Source organism: Zalophus californianus, chromosome 9 (genome assembly GCF_009762305.2).
Source record: "Zalophus californianus isolate mZalCal1 chromosome 9, mZalCal1.pri.v2, whole genome shotgun sequence".
NCBI lineage: Eukaryota > Metazoa > Chordata > Mammalia > Carnivora > Otariidae > Zalophus > Zalophus californianus.
In genome coordinates this window covers 84,500,186-84,524,473 of record NC_045603.1, presented here as the reverse complement: position 1 = coordinate 84,524,473, position 24,288 = coordinate 84,500,186, and the positions used below count along the sequence as shown (strand labels likewise).

At 36.4% G+C, this 24,288-nt stretch overlaps 1 protein-coding gene across 8 annotated transcripts in view; it reads right to left on the bottom strand.

The window, feature by feature from the left end:
• Positions 1-765: 765 nt before the first annotated feature.
• ABCC9 (ATP binding cassette subfamily C member 9) overlaps positions 766-24,288 on the bottom strand; it is a 138,092-nt gene continuing 114,569 nt past the window's right edge. For 4 of the 8 annotated variants that reach the window (XM_027594393.2, XM_027594391.2, XM_027594395.2 and 1 more), the window contains 9 exons: positions 18,893-18,994; positions 18,181-18,301; positions 16,802-16,932; positions 15,996-16,074; positions 13,980-14,088; positions 12,157-12,260; positions 9,310-9,443; positions 8,058-8,120; positions 766-3,509 (listed from right to left, as the gene is read on the bottom strand). In XM_027594393.2, the coding sequence (XP_027450194.1) occupies positions 3,372-3,509; positions 8,058-8,120; positions 9,310-9,443; positions 12,157-12,260; positions 13,980-14,088; positions 15,996-16,074; positions 16,802-16,932; positions 18,181-18,301; positions 18,893-18,994 (981 nt within the window). In that variant the 3' untranslated portion in view covers positions 766-3,371. Of the gene's footprint in view, positions 3,510-7,211; positions 7,388-8,057; positions 8,121-9,309; positions 9,444-12,156; positions 12,261-13,979; positions 14,089-15,995; positions 16,075-16,801; positions 16,933-18,180; positions 18,302-18,892; positions 18,995-24,288 lie in introns of all 8 variants that reach the window. The other 4 variants (XM_027594394.2, XM_027594398.2, XM_027594399.2 and 1 more) reach the window with 2 other exon arrangements.

Sequence of the window (24,288 nt, the reverse complement as noted above, 5' to 3'; positions counted from 1 at the left end):
TATATCGTCTAGGTAAGATTCGGTTCATTTACCTCTACATTTCTTTTACGATGACACTGAGTGTCAGTGACACTGAGAGGCCCGTTTTAGCCATCTGGAAGAAGGTAATGTCAGGAAAGAGGCAGGAGCATGTGAAAATCACCTTCAGTATTCTGTGGCTCCATGTTATCATAACAAAGAGAGATTACATGATGACTGAGGTAGACCAGTGATTCCCAAACTTGGCTAGTTATGAATCTCATCTGGAGACACTTGCTAGAAATACAGCTCCAAGCCCTTTCATTGGAAAGTCTGAGTCAGGTGCACCTTACTAGTGCTCAAGAAAAACTGTTGGGAATGATGTGTAGTTACTCAAGAAAAAAATAAACCTAAGTGACAGGACACATCCTGTTGACTACTATTTCTTATGCTAAGACACTAAGATGAGAAGATTGCATTTAACTTTAGATAATGGGTCAATATTGGAATTCTCATGGTCCTGTAAATCACAGAAGTCCAAAGAGTATAATACAAAATAAGTGATAAAAGATATATTGGAAGATAACTATAAAAATTTATCAACAAACCTTAGGGAAAAGTCCAGACATCCAGCTATTTAATTAGAGATGTCATAAAATTATTGATACAGCTGTTTCACTTAATGGAAACTTCCACATAGAACCTATATATAAAACTAGTGAAGCGCAGGACAAGTGGCAAATGTGAAACAAAATTGCCAAAGCAGGGTATTATCTCAGCAATTGGTGTTGATTTACATCTGTTGATCATCCTAGTTGATACTCAATAAGTGAAAGAATAAGTGATAGAATAATAGCCCTATTTAATCAAGCAAAGAGAAAGAGTAATTTATTATATAATACCAAGCCAGTATATTTTCACAGTAGAATCAACACAACACAGGAAGTGCAGAGAATAACCCAGAGTTTTAGGCCCATGGCTAGTGGTGAGACTAATCAATGGGTCAATCAACTATACTTATTAGGGCCTACTGTGGGCTAGATACTTGTATTAAATGTAAAGGACATAAAGAATAAACAGACATGGTCTCAGACCTCAAATATCAGTTATGGGATCTCAAATACCAGTCTTCTGGTATCTAATCTAGAGCTAAGCTGACTTTTAAATGGATCATGAGTAGTAGCCCAAGAATAGAGGATGCACAGTCCTTCAAGAGAAATTTTTTAAAAACCTTGAAGTGATATCAGTAACCTTATTTTTCATATAAATCTTTATGCATTTATTGCTTTTAACAAATATTAAGGAATTAAAATTTATAAAATGGATTTTGTTAATTAAGTGTAAAATTGGGGAGTGTAAAATTTGATTAAGGCTCATCTTTTATAGATATGTACCTATTTACTAAAAAATTATTTCGAGATGAGTCATTTCTATATTCAATAGATCATACATATAGCATAATAGATGATTAAACAATTAAAAAAGTCATTCCTGACTTTATTCAGTCAGTTCAGTTTTGTAAACTATTAAACACTCAACTTAAGTGACTAAAAGTTATGACGGAACTAGTGACCACCTGGGTGTCAGAATGAGAAATGTGATTCTCAGTTTAGTGTCATTAGCTATACTGCTGTTGACATATATATTTACAAATACTGTGAGGGGGTACTATTACGGGTAAATCCCCATTTCTCTGTGAGAATAAGGAGTAAGTTGATAACCAGCACCATGTAAATGCAGCCTTACAAAACATTTCTTGCCAGAAATACTTTGAGGAGATTGGTAGAATTTTTAGAAAATATTTTCAAGATTGATTTAATAGTTATTGATTCTGTTTCGTTTAGCTTTCAGGAAACATTAAGAGGATTTTTCTCAATGAGGTTTTAGATATACAACAAAGGGTGACAATTCAAGCTAAATGACACAGAACACACCTGTCCATCCTTATGGAACTTATTTTAGGTAAACATCAGGACTCTATATTTAGGTGAAGGCCCAGTCATATATGCCAGATAAACTAGTATTACAGATTTCCCAAGAGTGAGTACACAATACAATAAACTGAACATAAAAGCTACAGAGAGGGAGCACAAATTCTCTTTTTCTATCAATCATAATTCTTCAAAATCTAACAAAGCACACGGTCTTCATATGAAAACCCATAATGTTTATACTAGATGGGCAGAGAATTATAGTAGAAAGCTTTGGCTGCTTAGTATGACAATGCAGGTAACTTTTAGTATTTTAAAATTTATTAATTTATATTTAAACAAAACATAACACTAATATTCAATCCATATTTGATGCACTCTTAACATGTACATTAAAATTAGAATAACACTTTGATTCACTTTTTTACACTTGCATTAAAGTTAGAGCAGTACCAAATGGATATACGTGTGACATCACTGGGCAGAAATGTCAAAAAGAAGTATACTCTTCCAATAGACACTTGTTTCATATATATATTTATATAGGCAAACGAGGCCACTTGCCTATGCTCCTGAATCTTGAAAATGTGGAATTTTAGGGCTCAGGATCATAACACATTTAGTGGTGAATTAAACCATAGAGAGTTTTAGCTGGCCTGCCATGGAAGGGCTGAATGTATTTACTCTTTGAACTTTAGTCTGGAAAAAGCACATTATTCCTGATACCTTAGGAACTCTGTCCTGACTGGAGAGGGAAACATGGAACCTTGAGTATAATTTTTCAAATATCCAAACTTCTCCCATGATCTTTCTGGTTAAGGCTTGGGCTTTCCAAAGCTACCATAAATGACTTCTTGGTAGCAGGAAACAATTTAGATGAGGAAGAGACTGTTAAAGGAAGCATCAGTATTGCTACTAATGGTAATGAACACAGAGAATATTTTCATCCGGTAGATAATAGCTTTGAGTGTTTTCTTTTCTCACTGATTAGAAAACCTGACCTCTTATTCCTCTTCCAATAACATCTGGGGACACCAACAAAACGGAAAACACATTCTTCCAAATAAGAGTATAACCATACTGAATACTCATGGTGACTTCTATGCCTGAGAGGTATTTACCAGCCTTAAAATTATGAGAAATTATAGCTGCTGACTTACCACTTAAAGTAGCTTACATGTTTTCATACAGCCTGTTATTCTTAACGGTAAAGTGGCTTAATCATTAGACAATCATCAGTAATGAACATATTAAGCAGTAAGATCTTGGAAAACAAAACAAAAAAGAAATATCAACATAGGAAATACAATATTCATTGGTAAAGTGACACTGTAACTAATTACAAAGTCCCACAACACAACAAATATGCTTTACAAAAGTGTAAAAATTTAAGATGTCACTTTTTGAAGGTCAAGCTGATGATCGATTAAGTAGGTTATGACTGCAGTATTTTAAATCCATGTATCGATTTAAGACATCCCTTCACATGTCTGCACGAACAAAAGAAGCAAAAACTCCATCTTCCCTAGCCAAGAGGCTTTCTGGAGTGTCATATTCTAAAATATTTCCTCGCTTCATCACAATAACCAGGTCTGCTGTCAGAATAGTGTGAACCCGATGCTGCGAGTGAAAAAAAAAATACATGTACAGGTTACAAATTTCACGAGCCAAAGCAATGGAATATGCATATCTCACTGATTATTTCTCTTGGGGTGCTAGGAGGTACTAGAATAGAAGCACGGCCTCTTTTTCTGTCTTACTTAACATATCATTATTTACATACTTTTAAATACTGGTGAGTGTGACTGGGTCTTGGATGGACTATGTTAAATTGAGTGTAGCTAATATAGTAGTTTCAGCACTTTCATGGAAGTGTAAGGAGGCTAATTTTGTTTGTCAAATAATTAAATGATAAGAAGACCCATCGTGAACCAGTTGGGTTATAGTTTAGTCTAGACTAAAATTATCTCTTGGGTAGAGTCAACTAATTCGTGGGCTAACACACAATTTGAAGAGCCTTGGAAGGTGGTTCAATTCTGGGAACACAATATGGGGAATTCCATTCTGGCATGCATTATTAGAATGGGTTATCCAGGACTTCAGACAAGCCCGCTCTTAGTCTTTAGAGATTATTGCCACACACTTGTTCTCTCTTTTCTCCTGGTACCCTTTGGAGAGAAGCTTTGGGATTAGTAATTAATAATAAATAAATAAATAAATAAATAAATAAATAAATAAATAAATAAATAAAACAAGCTACCACTTATTGAGCATATATTATACATTAGGTACGCCACACACATACTTGTTAATCATCAAAATGTTCCTCAAATGTGGGTGTTTTCTTTCTCTGCTTTTATGTGCGAGACCATTGTGGCTCATAGAGATAAAGCAAAAACAGGAGATCACATAGATCTCCTGCATAAAATCAGGCTTATTAAGTTCAAAGCATGAGATATTTCCACCCTGCTATCAAATTGTTTTGTAAGGAGTATCTGCTACCTTCGAGGATTGCTCACCTGCCATTGTTAGCATTATGGTTAAAAGAGCACAGGCTTTGAAGTTAGACTGGGTGTGTATTTTGCTTTCCCTACCTGTGTGGTTGTGCAATCCTGATCGGCAAACTCAACTTTTGTATGCCTCAAGTTCCACATCTATAAAATGATGGTAATAATCACCTGCCTCGCAGAATGGTGGTGAGGATCAAATGACATAATCCATGTAAAAAGAATTCAGCACCTTGTCTGACACATACAAGCACATACTAAATGTCAGTTAAAATTATTTTTTATTTTTAAAAATTTACAAGGGAAAAATCTGTGCCGTGGGCCTTTTTTACTTTTCTTGGTAAGATAGGTGCTGTGCAGTAGAAATATAATGTGGACTACAAATGTGAGACACATCTAATTTTAAATTTCTTAAAAGCCACTTTTTCAAGGCACAAATAAACAGGTGAAATCTATGTGAAGTTATATTAAATACAGTTGATTTTTTTTAACATAAGCTCCATGCCCAATGTGGGGCTTGAACTCATGACCTTGAGATGAAGAGTCACATGCTCTACCAACTGAGCCAGCCAGGCGCCCCATGAAATCCATTTTAATAATATATTTTAACCCAACATATTCAAAATATTTCAATATATAACCAACATAAAAATTAGTAATGGTATCTTTTACATTTTTCTATTAGTACCAGGTCTTTGAAATCTAGTGTGTATTTCACACTTACAACATGTCTTAATTTGGACTACCCACATTTCAAGTGCTTGATAACCATACACGGTTCTGGGCTACCTACCATACTGGAGCTGGACTATGTGGGTCAAAACATCAGCACACTGATGGGAGTGCCAAACTCAGAAATATTGTCTGTTTATCTGATACACAGTTTTCCAAAGCCCCTTCTCCTAACAACCCAGAGTCCAACCCAAAGCCATCCCAAGGGCCAAAGGCCTATCATCTGCCCTGGGCCATGTAGATGGGGTAGTCTCAATGCTTATACTTTCAGAAAAGCAAACAGTCACAGTTGGGACAACTAGAGGAGAAAAGTAAGACATATATAGAGGATAATAAAGATGCCAGCTCAGAACATGTACCACTATTTCCAACATCCATATCATTCACTGAATATTGGTAATGAATAATATGTATTTAGGAATTACCAAAATTTGCAGGATAATGTTTATTTATCTTTGAGAGAAGACCAGAGTGACTTGTGTACCCATGCATTTGGAAAAAAAAAATAAAAACTTAAGATTACTGAACTGTTTAATATCTGCTGTGTATTTTCCCTCCAAAAAAGATTAATTCTTCAATAACTATATCACGATGCTAAAAAAAGAATCCAGCCTCTAAATCCCTAAATAGAATATTATAAACATTGCCTTATTATACTAAAATAATGTTTATTTAAGAAATAAAAATAAAAACATGGAAAAAATCTTGGCCAATAGAAAGAAATATATGTGGTGCGTATTCCATTAATCCAAATTACTTTTTGCCTGAGAAAGTGTGGTGTCAATTATAAGAGCATTGGTGCAATTTTTAAAATGCTGTAGAGAATTAATCTAATCAAGAGTGAACGATAAAAATCACTTTCATAAATAAATGCCATGCACTATTTTGGTGCATGAAAGCTTCCTTTTAGAAGCCAGAGAAAGTTATCTTTTGAAGTTCTTTCACAATTTTCAGTGGTAGTTAACAAAATTAACAGAACAACTTTTAGCAGGGAAGAGGGAACAGTTACTGTTTAGCAGAACTGAGAGTCATTCTACAAGGGTTCTTCCACAGGTTGCTGGTGTCTCTGTTTAGAGCCTGGCAAGAGGAGTTGGTCCCACAGTAATTCATCCTACCCACGGCTTTCTGTGTCCCTGTGGGGAGGTTCCTAGTGGCCCCCCTCCGGTCTTGAAGAATGAGTCTATGGAAAAGTCTATGGAAAAGTATTCAGTGAAGGTAGGTGGACAAGAAAGAGAACATAATTTTTTGGTTAAAAATACAAATTTTGCTCAAGTAATCTTCCAGGTGTAAACTAAATGGGGCCACTCAACAATATCATGCTTCGTGCAGAAGAGAGGAAAAACTAGTCTTTTGAGTATGCAAGGGTCTGCTTCCCCCCTTTACCAGTCCGTTCTTTCTCCCCCACCCCCAACTATCTCCCTACCTTCTCCAGTGATAAAATTCTTGAAAATATTAGAGAACTGTTTTTCAAGTTAGCCAGTTCTCTCACCCATTAAATCATTCACACTCTAGTATGAATGACTTAATCAGGTAACTCTCCTCCAGGGCAGAGTTCATTGGGAAAGTGAGAGAAAAGTGTTTTTTTTCTTTATTTAGGCCTGGTGTACAGAAGGTGGGCCCTGATTTCCTGCCACTTTAAAAAACGCTGCACTTCAAAGGGTGCTCTTTTTCCATGCATCATTCACAAAAATGGAAGCATAAGCAAGCACTCCATACATAGCTCCCAGTATTCAACAGTTAAACCAAAATAATTCTGTAAATTAAAAAAATGCACTCTTCAGGGCAGGTAAGGAACACATACAGTATTTTTAAGGACACTTACAATATATCCCCCAAAGAAGAGTGAAATTGGTCCTTACAACAGAGGTGAACCTGGTTCTTGGGTTTTTGTAAATACTATCTCTTCCATATATATATATTAGAAAATTATGCATGCGCCTCATTCGGTATTGAACATAACTAAATCAGCTGGTTGAGCTGATTTATGTGAGAACACTCTGTAGGTAGCTCTCTCACCGCACCACCCCCTTTAATCACTGCATTAGCCCTGCCTGGCTGAGAGGGATGCCCTTAAGATAACTACCAGAGGATGGGACAGTTGGCAGAGTAGCTGATGATGGTCTACTTGTTGGTCATCACCAAAGTGGAAAAGAAGCCATTCTTGTGGGCGAGCAAGTTTGGAACAGTATCACACTCGACTAAAATACCCTCAGAGAAGACTAAAATAAGACCTGCATCCAAAATAGAAGAGACACGGTGCTGGAGAGAAAAGAGAAATGGAAAGACGAGAATCAGCAAGGGGAAAATGTCCAGGTGATTCATTTAAAAAAGTTCTTGTTAAACATTAAGCCTAAACGTGAGCAAGAATCCATCCACCCGCAAAGAGGAAGAAGAAAACCATGGCCTACTGTAAGTTAAGCTATTACAATTACAAAGATTTGGGCAATTCTTCAATTGGATTGGTGCTCAGAGAAAGTATCTACCTCAGCTGTGATGTATCTCATTGCCTTCTTTTTTTAAACAGGTGATTAGGAACAGAAATTAAGTGTAAGCAGTAGCAGAATTGGTAGTCATGTCAAAGAATTATTGAAAAGAGAATTATCCCATATGAATTACCATCTGTATCTGGTGAAAAAAAAAACACAGGCATTCCTGCTGGAATCCTTAGAGTTAAGATATCCCATCACTGTAAATTAGGGGAGCTAGGTAGAACAGTTTGGGGGGAAAAAACAATATAAAGGCTTTCAGAAGCATAGCTGTGTTTTGTTGTTGTTGTTGTTTTGGTTTTTTGTTTTGCACAGATACAGAAACATTGGCAGAAAAATACATAATTCAACACACATATACTTGAATTGCCTCAAAATAAAGATTATTGAATCTTGGAACAAAAACCAAAGAGGAGTAAATCAACCCTGTCTCCAATACTTACAGCTATTGTAACAACGGTGCGGTCTGCAAAAGCCGTCATTACCACTTTCTGCAAAATGTTTTCCTGCCAAAAAATCAATAAATTAAGTCTGAATTTTCTCTGGAGTCCTTTTTCTCTCCACACTATTTTGTCCCCAAGAGCAAAGACCGCCCCCGCCCCCCCCAGGCTCAATCCCTGCTGAGAACTCCCAGCTCTTGTCTTCTCTGGAAGGTGCGACAGGGAGCAGTCCCCACAGCAAGCTTCTGCTGGGCTCTGTACGCTCCATATGCTCCATTCTCCCTTCCTCTCCCATCTCTACTGAGGCTGTATTATAATAACCTTTATTGTAAATTGTAAATATTGTAAATCCTTAGCAATTAATACTAATTTTGATGTACGTATGTATTTAGTGAACTGGCTTAATTAGAAACTATTTTATTACTTTAAATTATGTTAACTTTGAGAAGGATTTATAACTTTGTATAACTGATTAGTCTTAACAGAAAAAAATGATGTCAAATTAGCATCTCCATATATAATACGCTGTTAATAATCTTGAAACTGTTTCAGCTTTTTTGATATTTTTTACCCAATCTAGAGTGTGCAGCAAGAAAATATCATGTTTGTGGATCTTTTTTATTTTTGTCCTTTCTGATGCCAAACTTTTAATATCAAGTTAACTTGTATAAGAACAACATTAATTGCTCACGCTTATAGTTTGTGGCTTAATGTGACATTTTCTCCACTCAATCATAGCCTTCTAGACAGATCCTTCTTGGCATATTTAACAGTTTTAAATAATTTCTCTCAAAAGGCAAAGTTTCTGGCTCATTACCATGAACACATTGAGAAGATCATTATTAATTCTAGTGAATCCTTCTTCTTCAAATTGCTTTAGAAAATAATGATTGATTTTGGTTAGCAATTTCTATTAAATAGAGATTTGCATACTTCATTTTATAACTTCCATGGTATAAGACTTGAACGCTTGAATACAGTACAGTACTCTTATCAACTGAGCACTGGAATTATACTGTTTTAAGAATTTATCAAAAAGTGATGGCCAATTTATTTTATGTTTACTGGCAGTAGATTGTCGTTTCTCCTTTATTTTAATTCTCAATGTGCTATCATCAATTGATTAAAGAGATGAATGAGAAGGCACTGAAACAACAGTACTGAGGACTTTGAACCCAAGCGAGAAAAACTAAGTTGTAATTTTCATGCGCATTTCCCCAGCTCCTCAATTTAAGAAGTATAGTAATGCGCTCACCGTGGCCATGTCAATGGAAGCCGTGGCTTCGTCCATGATAAGAATGCTGCTCTTGCGGACAAAGGCCCTAGCAAGGCAGAACAGCTGTCTCTGTCCAACACTGAAGTTCTCCCCACCTTCAGTGACAACCGCATCTACATCAGAGAGAGAAGCAAGGATTTCACTAAAATGCTACTAACATTTTCCTTGAGCAAAGTAGGGAAAAATAGGAATGTCCCACAAGAGGATACTGGATCTCACTGTACTGCTGCAAAGATTTCATACTGGAAAGGCAAAGAGGAATTTAACTTTGGGAAAATGAAGATGATCCTGGGCCATCCTATTTTTGACAAAAGGTGGTAAATTACCTCCTTATAGCAGGATATAAAATACTGGTAAGGCATTTTGAAAACTGGAAGACCCTAGAGGTTATTTAATTATTTAATATAATTATCTAAGGAGATTATTTAACATAATTATCTGAGGCCCAGAGAAATGAAGTGGCTTGCCCATGATCACACAGCTAATTTGCAGTAGAGCTTGATAAGAAACAGAACATTCTTGACTCCAACGTCCATTCTCTTTTCATTATACCATCCCACTGGACTGTAAGTTCCACATGGTTAAGGACTGGATTTATTTTTGTTCATCAATGTATCCTCAGCACTTGGTATCTGACATAGGAGCTGAATAAAACATTGTTGGATGGATAAATGAATGTTAGATCCTCATTATCATTTTCTTTTTCTTTTTTGGTTTCCATCCACATTTCATAAACTGTCCTCTTGTGAGTTTAAGATAAATTCTGTTTTCAAAACATCTATTTTATTAGAATTCAAACACTTCCTAGTAGAGTCCTAGGGATAAATTTCTGTTTTCTATTTTCTCATTGCATCAGATTCTTGTAATTTTTCAGGCTTGGGGGCCATGCCTTTATTCTCTAAATTTTAATTTACATAATAAATAAGGAGGGTGCAAGAGATGATGGATGTTTTTCACCAGAATTGGCCTGAACCAGATTTTTATCAAGCAATTGATGTAATATTTATGAAGACAATGAACATAAACAACATTCAATTACACAGTGTAAATATAATCCCCTGTTGCTTACACTGTACCATAACCCTTAAACATTGTGCCCATGATTCAAAACAGGTGCATACATCTTTTGTGTGAAGGAAGAGGACTACAATGTCATAATTGCCTGTATTCCCAACTACTGAAGGTGTGAGTGTCTCTAAATATCACAGGAGAAGGGTCTATATGCAGTATCAATTTCTCAAGTAGACTTGCTTGGCTTGCCATGAGAGACATCAAAATCATGATGGGAAAGTTCATCCAGATCCCTGGAATTGCTCCCATAGTCTAACACTGTCAAGGTCAATAAAACTATCTTTAAAGACATGCTATCTCAATTTGTTTGTGGGAGGCCTTCCCCTTGGGACTTAATTAAAATCAAAAAAGGTATTGTTTTTGAGTAGATCCTCCTTCCCAAATAAACATATTTTATTTTGTGAGCTGATTTTTTTCTAGATGCCAAAACAACACAATCAACATGGCAGCTACATATTATGTATTAAAAGTAGAATATCAACCAACTCTTATCTTTCTGACTGCTTTCTTAAATGAGTTCAGATTTGAAGGTGTTACAGAACCTGAACTGGATCGCCTTACGGAAGAACCAAGCAGCACTCGGAGATCTTGGAGAACAGGTTTATTTAACACCAGCGGGCTCAGAGAAGAGTGGTCTCCAAAGGTCTGAGCCCCAAGCACAAACAACAGGGGCAATTTATACACTTCCACTTCTGCATACTTGGCACTTTCGGTATGTGCGCAAAGCAGGGCAGGGAGAAGAACCCAGAAGAGCCCTGGGGCAAGGACTGGGACTCTCTCACTGGCTCTGTCGGCCATCTTAGGACACAGATTTTCCTTATCAAAGGAAGCAAAAGTCCAAAATTATAGATATTCATCATTTTTATGAATTAAAGACTGCATGGTGTACTTTCTATTGTTTTGTTTTGTTAATCAAGTTCTTTATTCATGTTGTTGTTTTATTCTGTCATCAGTTATTTGCCAGAAATTGTCTAATTTCTGGCTAAATAAATGTCTAAATTTATATCTGATTGTTTGAGTACATGTTTTATCTCTTACGCAGGTGGCTAAAACTGAGGTTGCAGCAAAGTCATAGAAAATAATGTCTTCACAAAATTATGTCACATAAATATAAGGAATAGGCCCTTCTGGCAACAAAGAAAATGGCTGCCAATGTGGAGAAACTGCCTGCTCCTACATGGTACCGACTACTCTGAACCTAGTAGCCTCTTCAATCCTCCTACCCATTTACTGGGAGTCAGGGGTCATGTCAATCACATGAGTAGAATGACCACAAGGAAATATTCTGATTCAAATGACCTGTACCACTTGGGCGCCTGGGTGGCTTAGTCAGTTAAGCATCCAACTCTTGATTTCAGCTCAGGTCATGATCTCAGGGTCATGAGATCGAGACTGCTTGAGATTCTCTCTCTCCCCCTGCCCCTCCTCCCCCACTCACCCTCTTGCGCCCTCTTTCTCTAATAAAATAAAATAAATAAAATAAAATAACTGTACCACTAAAGGTGAAAAGACTGAAGAGTTAAATGTATTAACTGGAATATTTGGGAGTGTTCATATAGAACAGAATTTGTTATAAGTTTCATCCTCTGGCATCCTATGCAAAAACATTAGATTTTAAAGTATCCTAATGACCTTTTGGAGATTATTTTAAGTTTAAGGGGACTTAACATGAATGATGTGATTTTAGCATAAAATATAGAGATATATAGAATTAATTGCATATGTAAAAATAAGTGTATTCTCTAGAAAATATACCTAGACCTCCTGGTAGGGATTTGACCATATTCTTCAGCTGAGCAATTTCTAGAGCTTCCCAGAGTCTGTCGTCTGTGCATTTACACTCTGGATCTAAATTAAATCTGTAGGGGGAAAAATAAGTTATTTAGTCAATAAATAAAAATAAAGGCATTTTTACATATGTTTGCTTATTGCTATTCTTTCCTTAAAATATAAGTTCCATTTGTTTTGGTTATTGCTATATCCCTAATACCTAAAACAGTGCTCAGGATAGAGCAGGCATTCAATTCATGTTGGATGAATAAATGAATGACCTTAATGTTATGAAAAATGTTTTCTGAAGATACAATTAGTAAGTTTACATGCAAGATATGACATGATAAAATTCATTATGTGGATTTATCCACTTTGATATTATATTTAATGTAACTTGAATAGTGTCTAGCAAAGTGTTTTTACAGAACCGATGATTATATGGGAACACGTAATGCTCTTAGATGAGCCGTGCTGCACCAACCACAATAGTAGCATTCATAATAAATCTATCAGGACATGTCAATTCACTATGGCATTGCTAAATAACTGGATACATCTGCAACTTTCAATTAAAATGATTTTACAGCTGAATATTGAGCAATCTTACGTCCATTTTCTCTTCAAGACAAAAGGAGGTGGCAATATTTCTTTGTAATTAAGGTAGAGGAGTGGAGCAAGAGAGAACAAAAGATGGATGCATTGAGAGACATGACCTGGTGGTTAATGCCATGGTGGATTTTGGAAGTCAGACAAACTCTACCACTTACTAAGTGTATGAACTTGAACCAGTTAGAGCTTCTCTGAGTTTCAAAATGCTCATCTGTAAAATGAGGATAATAATATGTATACTAGAGCAGTGCTTTGAGGATTTATTTATTTTTTTAAAGATTTTATTTATTTATTCATGAAAGAGAGAGAGAGGCAGAGGGAGAAGCAGGCTCCCAAGGAGCAGGGAGCCCGATGCGGAACTCGATCCCAGAACCCTGGGATCATGACCTGAGCCAAAGGCAGACGCTTAAACATCTGAGCCACCCAGGCGCCCAGTGTTTTGAGGATTTAATGAGACAATATACTTAAAGCACTTAGCAGATAGTAGGTACTGCTTTTTTTTTTTTTTTTTTTAATTTTACTGTGGGAAACCATAAACCAGGCATGGAGAAGATTGTAGGAGCTTCTTAAAAGCAATTTTGGCTGAAAGAAAAATTATGAGGGATTGGGGAATCAAGGGATTAACCAAACTCAGTATCTGCTGAGCCCAAGCCAGACACATAGTGATAGGCAGGATATCTGTAGGGTAGAACACCTTAGAATGTCTGCCAAGAATCATTGCCCCAGGGGCGCCTTGGTGGCTCAGTCGTTAAGCATCTGCCCTAGGCTCAGGTCATGATCCCAGGGTCCTGGGATAGAGACCCACATCAGACTCCCAGCTCAGTGGGGAGTCTGCTTCTCTCTCTCCCTCTCCCACATCCCCTGCTTGTGTTCCCTCTCTCGCTTTGTCTCTGTCAAATAAATAAATAAAATCTAAAAAAAAAAAAAAAAAAAGAATCACTGCCCCAAGTACTGAGGAAGAAGTGACTTTTATGGAGCCAAACTGAAAGAGCAGAACTGGAATAAATAAAGGACTGGCCTCTGTAGGTTAATTAAGCAACTCTAGGGTTGACCAGCATTGTTGACCAGAATATTCCTTCTTATCATCCTGAAAATGTCATTCACGCCTACCTGAAAAACAGTTCTGAGTAAAACCCTCCTATGAGCCAAAAGGTAAACCCTGAGACATTCGGGTTTCTATTGAATACATCACCTACCTAATAGAACCACTGAATAGTATTGGATCCTGCAAAATGATTGAAAGTCTAGAACGTAGTGTGTGCAGTGGTAGTTTTGAAATGTCTATCCCATCAATGACAATCTTTCCTGTTAAACAGAAACAAAAAATTGCAGGCATTTAGTAAAATCAAAAGTAAAATAATATTTGTTTACAAATTGAAAGTACCTTCCTAGTTCAGGGTTTACCAGAAGATAAAGCTTTCCATTTAAGTATTAAAAGCATCATTATGCATTTTTATGAAAAATATACATTTTGGTGGTATGTTCTCTTTCCCATGTATTTTCTCTTAAAGAGATTCTCAGTTTTTATTCAGTTTCCATGGTTCATACAAACCAAAAGTACTTTTTCTCCTTAATGGGTCCTCTCCCTTCCAATATTCCTTTATCTTTGTTCCCTGCTTTATTTTCCTTCACAAGATATTTTATATACATGTACTTATCTTTTTTTATTGTCTCTCTCTCTCCCAACTAGAATATAAACTCCTTGAAGACAGTGATTTTGTCTAAATTATTCACTCTTTTATTGATTTAACAGGACAGTGCCTTGTAAATAAGAAAGGAAATTCTATGGCATAGATATCAAATTTTAATGAATTTCTCCATACTGTATTTAGACTTATTAGAGACTTGTGCCATCTTGATATCTTTGACCTCAAATTGATAGATTATTTTAAGATAGATTATGTCACTTTGTGCAAAGACAGTACTGCCATATGAAATGAGCAGGCCAAGCAAAGAATGGCAGTTGGAGTCCCTTTTCCAGCTACATGTAGATTCAAGAGGAGGCGAGGTGGTCAGCTTAACCTTTCTTTCAGGAATAACACATTATCTATTAAAATCTTAACAGCCTAATGCTAAACAAGAGAATCAGTCATTTATAGTCCACATGGGGCCTGAAAACATGTTTCTGGATTCATAAGGAACAGGCTAATATGTTCAGTTATAACCACCGTTTTTTTTTTTTTTTTAATGAAAAGTGTCAATCAATTGTCTTTGGATCATGTAACTGACTTATAATGAAAATCTACTGAAATTCCTTAAAGTATCTGTTTATTATTTATTATTACTAGCCATGGAAGAGCAAACTGCTAACCCAGCGGCTGATGCCTACCTATGCTGCTCCTGAATCTAACCCCCAAGGAGACTGCAATTACTGTAGTTCATCTCTGTTCATAAATTGACCTCTTCATCTCACAGAGCTGTTGTGTAGATTAAGTAATATAAACTGTCAAGTACAATAAAAATGTGAAGTACTATAATCATCATCGCAATCATTTCAGATAATAATAGGAAGCACTTCCTTGAGCTGATGATCAAACACATTGCTGAATCCCCTTTTATTCAAGACGATTTATGTGCTGGGCTATTTATAGGCCACTTGATAGACTAAATAATGTGACATATTTTCTCTAAAGCAAAGATTAAATTATTTCCATGTATCATGTTATTAATAGTTTTGTGGATGAATAAATATTTTTGTATATTGTCAACATGTGCTTGGCACTTAGCAAGTTGCCACCCCACAAAATGTTCAGCATCATTAAACCATGTTATAAAGGTAAGAGTCATGCACCAAAATTAATAATGCATATTACTTATCTCCTTGCATTTTTTTCCTTTGATGGAAATGGATGTGTTTTTAGTTTGAGCAAAGCAAGACAGCCTTCCTTTCTCTCCCTTCCTCTTGAAATGCCACCTACATCTACTGCTGTTCAAAATGGGTGGCTTTGTTTTCATTTTACCAGTTTATTAGAATTCTTTAACAACAATCTCTAGAGCTGAGTTTAGAGCTAATAATTTATTAGCAATTTTATGTTCATTCTTTACTTCTAGACTGTTGACCTGAGACACCTGCCTCAAATCATGGGTCTCAGGACACAAAGTCCTTATAAATATTTGCTCTTTATTTCTGCAGGATTAGGTAAGTTGATGCCTCACTTTTTTTTAAGGAAAAGCACCACATAGCCAATGAGAACATTTAGTTAGTAACTTACCATCAAATATATCCACCATTCTGAAGAAAGCCAGCGATAATGATGACTTCCCGCTACCAGTGCGACCACATATGCCCACCTAAAAAGCAAATGTCACTCAGAGAGAAAAGGACTCAGAAAAAAGGCAGAAGATGGGCAAAAAGTATTTTTAATTTTGACAAGATACCATAGGGAACTGCACCTCTATTTAAATAGCATAATAAATCATCATTCTTTTATTATGAACATTAAGATAAAAACACACAGTCCTCACCAAATCTTCAATGATTTCATTCTAACTCTTTTTATTTGTATGTGGCTGTGTTGTTTTTCCTTCGTGGCTTAATTTTTGCATTTAGTATATTGTTGGTCTAATAAGTAAGTATTCCATTTTATCTTAAAAGAAGTGATGATTTTATAACAAAAAGTAGACTGGCTCCAATTCTTTTCTGCACATTTTCTCTTTTTAAAGTAGCTAAAGCAAATCATTTTGGGACTAAAGCTAGTACAAATGCAAAAGTCCTCAAGGGGCTGTCTGATATGGCGGTGAGCCAGAAGCCAGAAATTTGGACAAACACACATCTTGTTGATTTTCCTGATCTTCCTGGGAGAATAATGAGTGTCAATACAACTTAGAGAGCATGTATTTTATCCCAATCCTCTCTCTCTCTTTTCTCTCTTATGTAGATAATTTGACCTATAAAGCATAGGAAGTATTATGTGAGCCCAGTGAAAATGCACTTGGCTGAAAGCCTCAAGAGCTTAGATAGTGATCAAGTGGCTCCATCCTCTGATTTGTATGAAACAAATGGCAGTGAATTCCATACCTTTTGCCCTGGTTTGATGTATGCCTTGACATGCTTAAGAACAGGTTTCAGATTATTTTCATATCTGACACACAGGTCATGAATCTTGATCTCTCCTTCCTGTGGCCAATGTTCTGGAACTTGAGAAGGGTCTAGGGAGTGAGGGTGGAGTAGGGGAAGTCAGAGGGAGAAGGGGAGGGGGAGAGAGAGAGAGGGAGGGAGAGAGAAGGAAGGAGAGAGGGGCAGGAAGAAACATACACATACTTATATACATTTATACATACAAACATATACTTAAATAAATTTTAAGTAATACTGAACCAAATTCTGTGTCTTTTTAAAATTAAAATTACATTCGGAGTAAAGTCCTATTGATTAAGAAATTTCAAAATAGCTTTTGTGTGTGTTTCTTTTTGAAGCATGAACTATCATGTCTTTTCTGTATTCCATCATTTGGTTCTACTGAAGATAGTTCATCTGCGAATTCATTCATTTGTTCAGTCAGTCAGTCATCAAACATTTGAGTGCTTAAAATGTGAGAGGTGTTGTGCAAGGTGATGGGAATATGGAGATGAGACATATCACAAAGTGCTCCCTGTGTCCTGGGGAAGCATCAGGATCTACAGTACTGCATGCAGAGTCACATGATGGAGTACAACCCAAGGTGCTCTGGGAGCACAGATGGTGGTAACCTGAGAGTTCCAGGAGGATTTCAAGAAAAGATGGTGCCTGAGATGAGTCTTAAAGGATTAGGGATGGGGAGATTTGTTTCAAATATATATGGAGAGAACAAAGATAAAAAGAAACCTTGGCATGTTGGATACATGATGAGAGATGAGACCAGGTAGGTGGGCAAGGATCAACTAATGAAGAGTCTAGTGGTCTTAGCTAACTTATCTGGATTTTGTCCTTGAAGACTCAGATAGCTATTGAAGGATTCAGGCAAAATAATTCATTTTAAGCATGAAATTTGAATTTAAGAAAGATCATTCCATCTTCAGTATTGAATTTCCTGCCAATTTTATTCTAGCAAAGCTGAGAATCTCAGTCAGTAAGATACAAGTTTCTTGACATCTAAGTTAATACGATCTTGAGAAAGAGAACACAATAAATAGTTCATAGTGTAGGTTGGTAATGAATATAATAAAGTCCAAATACTTTTTATAGTTCTCTTTAAATATTACTACATAACAACTATTTGGAGTCTGGTCCTATCCCAAACTTTTCAGACCTAAATAGCCATATCGTTTCAGGTGTATCTCATAAAGCAAAGCCAAGACAAGAAGGGATTCTTGGATATTAAAGTGGAAAACAAAAAAAATGACAATGTGTCTGACACAAAACTAGTATTTGTATAAAATAAATATTTAAGTGAAACAAAATAATATTCAGAGCAATACCCATAGTGCCTTCATAGTTCTCAGATTCCATAGTCAAGAAACTGTTCACTTTCTTCACTGCCCCCATCTGGACCTCCAGATCAGCCAAGTTCCTCACAACCCAGTTCAAATAATTGGTTATCTGTGTCAGGTGACAAAAAGAAATTAACACATTTAAAATGAAGTAACGATCTTTCTAATCACTGGATATTTTAGGATAGGATGACTTGGACAGTTAGTGTACATCATGTGGTACAATTCGTAAGTGCTGCAAGATATCAGAGACCAGGGAGGGTGTCGTGGGATAAAGCAGGCAAAGTAGGTGTCCACTCTTCTTCAAGAGTCCTCACAGGTCAGTGATTCATAAACTGTCCTCTGATTTCCCTGCACAAGTTGAATATAGCTCTGATTGCACTTATCTCATTTATATTCATATTCACTTTAGTGTCCCCAAATAGGCTGTGAACAACTTAGGGACAGGGATCTCAAACAGCCTTGGGAGTGCTCTCACCATAGATTTTGAGGAGTTTCTAAAAACCAATTTGCAGTATCAGAACTGAATCCACACTGCCCTAAAATGCTGGGTTTGGGCCCCAATCTCCTTTTATTTGCAAGATGTCATTTTGTTATGAATTTTAACCTGCTCCTCTTACATCCATGAATAGGAATTGATAATAACTATAGAAAGTACCTCCAACACTACATGAAAAGTGATGTTTTCATCCATACCTACCGTAAGTGCGTACAGAAGACCCAAACCCACCAATCCAGAATTGGAAGAGCCGCTGATGGATGCAATAGACGCAGTGAGGACAATGCAAGCTCCTAGGTAATCCTAGAAAGGAGCAAGAAAAATCGTTAAAAGATTTTCCTCGAGTTCTTAAACAAAAGATCCCAATCAATTTGGAGAGGTTATCACTAAGACAGTACACGTCACTTCTTGCGTGTCCTGTTAAGTTTCCGAGGAAGACTACCTAAAATATGGATGAATGCCAACTCACCATATTAAGGCTAGAATGGGCGTAATTCAATGCTCTCATTGTATCCATGCAGAAATGGATTCATAGAAGTTAAATAACTTGCCAGAAATTCAGCTGCAATTTGTGGCCCAACCAGTGTCAGACATAGGGTTTCTTTTTCTCCTCCCCTCCCCCGCACCCCCCCCCCAACAGGCCCTTTCTGTTGCATTGTGTTGCCAGCTAAGTAATTATCTGCAGACTTGATTTACTACCTTAAATTTCGTGTGTGCTTATATCTGGATTGTGATCTATCTCCCTTGTGCAATACAGTAAGGGCCCTGCAGAAATTTGCATCTGGCTACCTTGTTGAGATTCATATCTAAACTTTTTTCAAATATCTGGGCTCAGAGTCTAGGACATTAAATCTCCAGATTCCATGTAAATAAGAATAAGGGTTATATTTACTCATAAATGGGAAGTGTGGGCCAGTCTTAGAGCATTTGAATTATCTATGGTCTATCAGTGATAAACTCTTCTGTGAAATTTTAAAAATTCATTGAGGTCAGTCTTTAACTCAAATAAGAAACAGGGCACATCTGTCCATTTTCTTTTCTTTTTTTTTTTTAAAAAGAGGTTATTTATTTATTTTAGACAGAGAGAAAGAGAGAGCACAGGGGGCATGTGGAGGGGCAGAGGGAGAGGGAGAGAGAGAGAATCCTAAGCATGGTCCATGTCCGACACTGGGCTCCATCTCACAACCCTGAAATCAAGAGTCGGATGCTTAACCAACTAAGCCACCCAGACACCCCACATCTGTCTATTTTCAAACACTTCTTTCTTCCTCATTCCCCAGCACTGTTAGGCACTGTTCTGTCTTATCAATTGAAAAAGAAATCTTAAAAACTTTTCATGCTAATGAGTCATATGTCCCAGAAGCAGGTAGCATTTCAGGCACGAGCACTTCTAGAACTATTTCAAGTTTCATCTCACTTGTGACCTTTTTAGCTAGATATGTCTCTGATCCCTCAAAAAAAAATCTAATAACTAAATAACTTATCACTTAAAGTGATAAGACTTTAATGACTGTAATGGAGTGTTTAACGTGCTGGAGACAACAAATGAAGTTGCTCAAGTCAGCTCACATGTGCACATTTCTGCCTCTTTTTAGAACAGATCCAAAGATCCAGCTCTTGAGGAACAATCAATAATCCCAGGCTTGAAATCAGAGATCTGGGCTCAGATGCTGACTTTGCCAATTACCACACAAATAATTTAAACCCCTTTGAAACTCAGTTTCTTTGGAAAATAGAAATGATACCTAATTCAAAGACATTGAAAGGACTAAAAAAAGATTAAACACCCATTAGATTTCACCACCTCCATGTACCAGGATGTCTTTCTGAACCTCTGGATGATTTTCAAATGTTTAAAGCAAGCTTAAAAGTTTATGTGCATCAGAAAACATCAAAGGTTACAAAGAGGCACTAAAATTTAATTCCATAATGATTTCCACAATCTTTACAAAGAATAAAGAAAGGAATCATGCAGAGTTACTCTCTTGAGGCAGCAAATTCCCAAGAGGTAGTAAATACTCCTTGGATTGCTTCTTCCAGTCAGACCATGTGTTAACAACTTGTCACATCCCAATTAGACAGTACTTCTTTTTCTCTTTATTTGAAGCAACAACTACATGGGTGCATAATCTAACCAGTCTGGGCCACTCTTACATCTGACAAATGTCAACAAATACTTCTAAATATTTACAGCAATATGAATTTCTCTTCCAGCCCTCTGTGTAAAGTTAACACTTCTGAAGCTATACCATAAATTTGTAATTTCGATATCTTTTCTAAAAAGACTCATAAGAAGTTTCTTTGATGAGTCCCAGAAAGTAAGTTAGTATCAAGGGATACTTTGAGCAAGGCCCTCCTCCCCAGCTTGATATAAAGAAATACACCATTCAGTTTCTGAGAAATTTCTGTGGGTAATATACACATTAAGGATTTGAAACAAGGCACATTTTTATTAATTTCTGTTCTCCACTTCCTCCCAGCTGACCTTATTGGGAAGAGCTTCATTCATTCATACAGCCATATTTATATTGTTTCAAGCTTTTTTTAAATTCCACTTAGTTAACATATAGTGTAATATTAGTTTCAGGAGTAGAATTTAGTGATTCATCACTTACATATAGCACCCAGTGCTCATCACAAGTGCCTTCCTTAATGTCCATCACCCATTTAGCCCATCCCCCCATCCACCTCCCCTCCATCAACCTTCAGTTTGTTTTCTATAGTTAAAAGTCTGTTTTATGGTTTGCCTCTCTTTTTTTTCCTCTTTTTTCCCCTATGTTCCTCTGTTTCATTTCTTAAATTCCACATGAGTAAAATCATATGATATTTGTCTTTTGCTGACTGACTTATTTTGCTTAGCATAATACTCTCTAGCTTCATCCACATTGTTGCAAATGGCAAGGTTTCATTCTTTCTTATGGATAATACTCAATTGTATAGAGATACCACATCTTCATCAGTCGATGGACATTTGGGCACTTTCCACAATTTGGCTATTGTTGATAATGCTGCTATAAACAGGGTGCATGTGTCCCTTCAAATCAGTATTTTTGTATCCTTTGGGTAAATACTTGGTAGAGTAATTCCTGGATCATAGGTTAGTTCTATTTTTAACTTTGTGAGGAACCTCCATACTGTTTTCCAGAGTGGCTGCACCAGCTTGCATTCCCACCAACAGTGCAGGAAGGTTCCTTTTTCTCCACATCCTCACCAACATCTGTTGTTTCCTGTGTTGTTAATTTTAGCCATTCTGACAGGTGTGGGTTGGTATTTCACTGTGGTTTTGATTTGTATTTCCCTGATGTCGAGTGATGTGGAGCACCTTTTCATGTGTCTGATGGCCATTTGGATGTCTTCTATGGAAAAATGTCTATTCATGTCTTCTGCCCATTTCCTAACTGGATTATTTGTTTTTTGGGTGTTGAGTTTGATAAGTTCTTTATAGATTTTGGATATTAACCCTTTAGCAGATATGTCATTTGCAAATACCTTTTCCCATTCTGAAGGTTGCCTTTTAGTTTTGTTGATTGTTTCCTTCGCTGTGCAGAAGCTTTTTATCTTGATGAAGTCCCAATAGCTCATTTTTGCTTTTGTTTCCCTTGCCTCCGGAGACATAGTGTCAAGTAAGAAGTTGCTACGGCTGATGTCAAAGAGGTTGCTGCCTGGGTTCTCCTCTATGATTTTGGTGGTTTCCTGTCTTACATTTAGGTCTTTCATCTATTTTGAATTTATTTTTGTGCATGATGTAAAGAAAGTGGTCCAGTTTCATTCTTCTGCATGTGGCTGTCTAATTTTCCCAATACCATTTGTTGAAGAGACTCTCTTTTTTCCATTGGATATTCTTTCCCGCTTTGTCAAAGATTAGTTGACCATTATGTTGTTATGAAGAGACTCTCTTTTTTCCATTGGATATTCTTTCCCACTTTGTCAAAGATTATGTTGACCATTATGTTGTGACCATTATATTAGTTGACCAAAAACCCACTTCTGGGTTTTTCTATTCTGTTCCATTGATCTATGTGCCAGTCCCCTACTGCCTTGATCACTACAGCTTTGTAATATAATTTGAAGTCCAGAATGGTGATGCCTCCAGCTCTGCTTTTCTTTTTCAAAATTGCATTCTTTTAAAAGTATAACAAAAGAATAATCACTGAGTTTCAAAAAATGGAAATTAGACAGTAGGCTTAATGTAAACATTGTAAAAGAAATGCAAAACATTATGCACTCAATCTGCCTCTTTTTTTCTCTTTTTCTCTCTTTCTCTCACACCACTCCCCCGCCCCCATTAAATTGACTATGGAATATTTTATACTGGGGCCTGGATTCACTCATACAGAACTAAATGGTAGATTCAGTTAGATGATAATTTAAATTATTTTCTATCGAATTAAAATGGTAATTTTGGTGATAGATAGATAGTCTTATCCTGGCAATATTGCCAGCTATAGAAGAGAAGAGAGACAAAGGGAGGGAAGGGAGGAGGCTGATGAGTAAATTTGAGCTAATATATATTTTCTGGCTCTCTTCCACATGGCTAATATTTTTAAAACTACTTGAAAGGTTGTCAGTATGATCATTAGACACTGTTATTTTAATTATTAGTCCAGTATATAAAATATGCTGAAATGTGTATATAAAGATAACATATATATACATAAATGTATATACATATATATTTTAATTTAATTTCAAGTTAGTTAATATACAGTGCAGCACTGGTTTCAGGAGCAGAATGCAATGATTCATCACCCACATACCATACTAAGTGCTCATCCTAACAAGTGCCCTCCTTAATGCCCATCACCCATTTAGTCCATCCTTCCACCACCCACCCCCCCTCCAGCAACTCTCATTTTGTTCTCTATATTTAAGAGTCTCTTATGGTTTGCTTCCCTCTCTGTTTTTATCTTATTTTTTTGTTTTATTTTTTATTAAAGATAATGTATAGAGATAAATGTTTTTGACATCTCAGCAATAAGACATAGCTTCTTGAAGTACATTTATAGCACATTTTCCAGGGAATGAACCCATTTTCAAACTCTACAGTCTACTAAATTCAAATAGGCATGAGAGCTTAAAAGCCAATGTCTACAGTTTAGTAGCTATAACAAAGTTATTTTATTTATTATAAAAAATATTCTTCATCATTTTTTATTTTTTTATTTTTTTAAAGATTTTATTTATTTATTTGACAGAGAAAGACACAGCGAGAGAGGGAACACAAGCAGGGGGAGTGGGAGAGAGAGAAGCAGGCTTTCCCACTGAGAAGGGAGCCCCGTGTGGGGCTCGATTCCAGGACCCTGGGATCACAACCTGAGCCGAAGGCAGACGCTTAACGACTGAGCCACCCAGGCGCCCCCTTCATCATTTTTTTTTTTTTTTTAGAAAATGCTATTCTTCTTGTCTTTTAATTATACCAACTAGATATTTTCAGTTCACTCCTGGATTATTACCACTGCTCAAAAATCTCTTTTCTAAAAAAAAAAACTTTTTTGTAATGAATTTGGAATGTTTTGGAGGCCTTGATCTGCATAAGAAAGGAAGCTCTTTTGTGCACCATTTTTATCAAGAAGACTCATAGCAAAATCACTAAATTC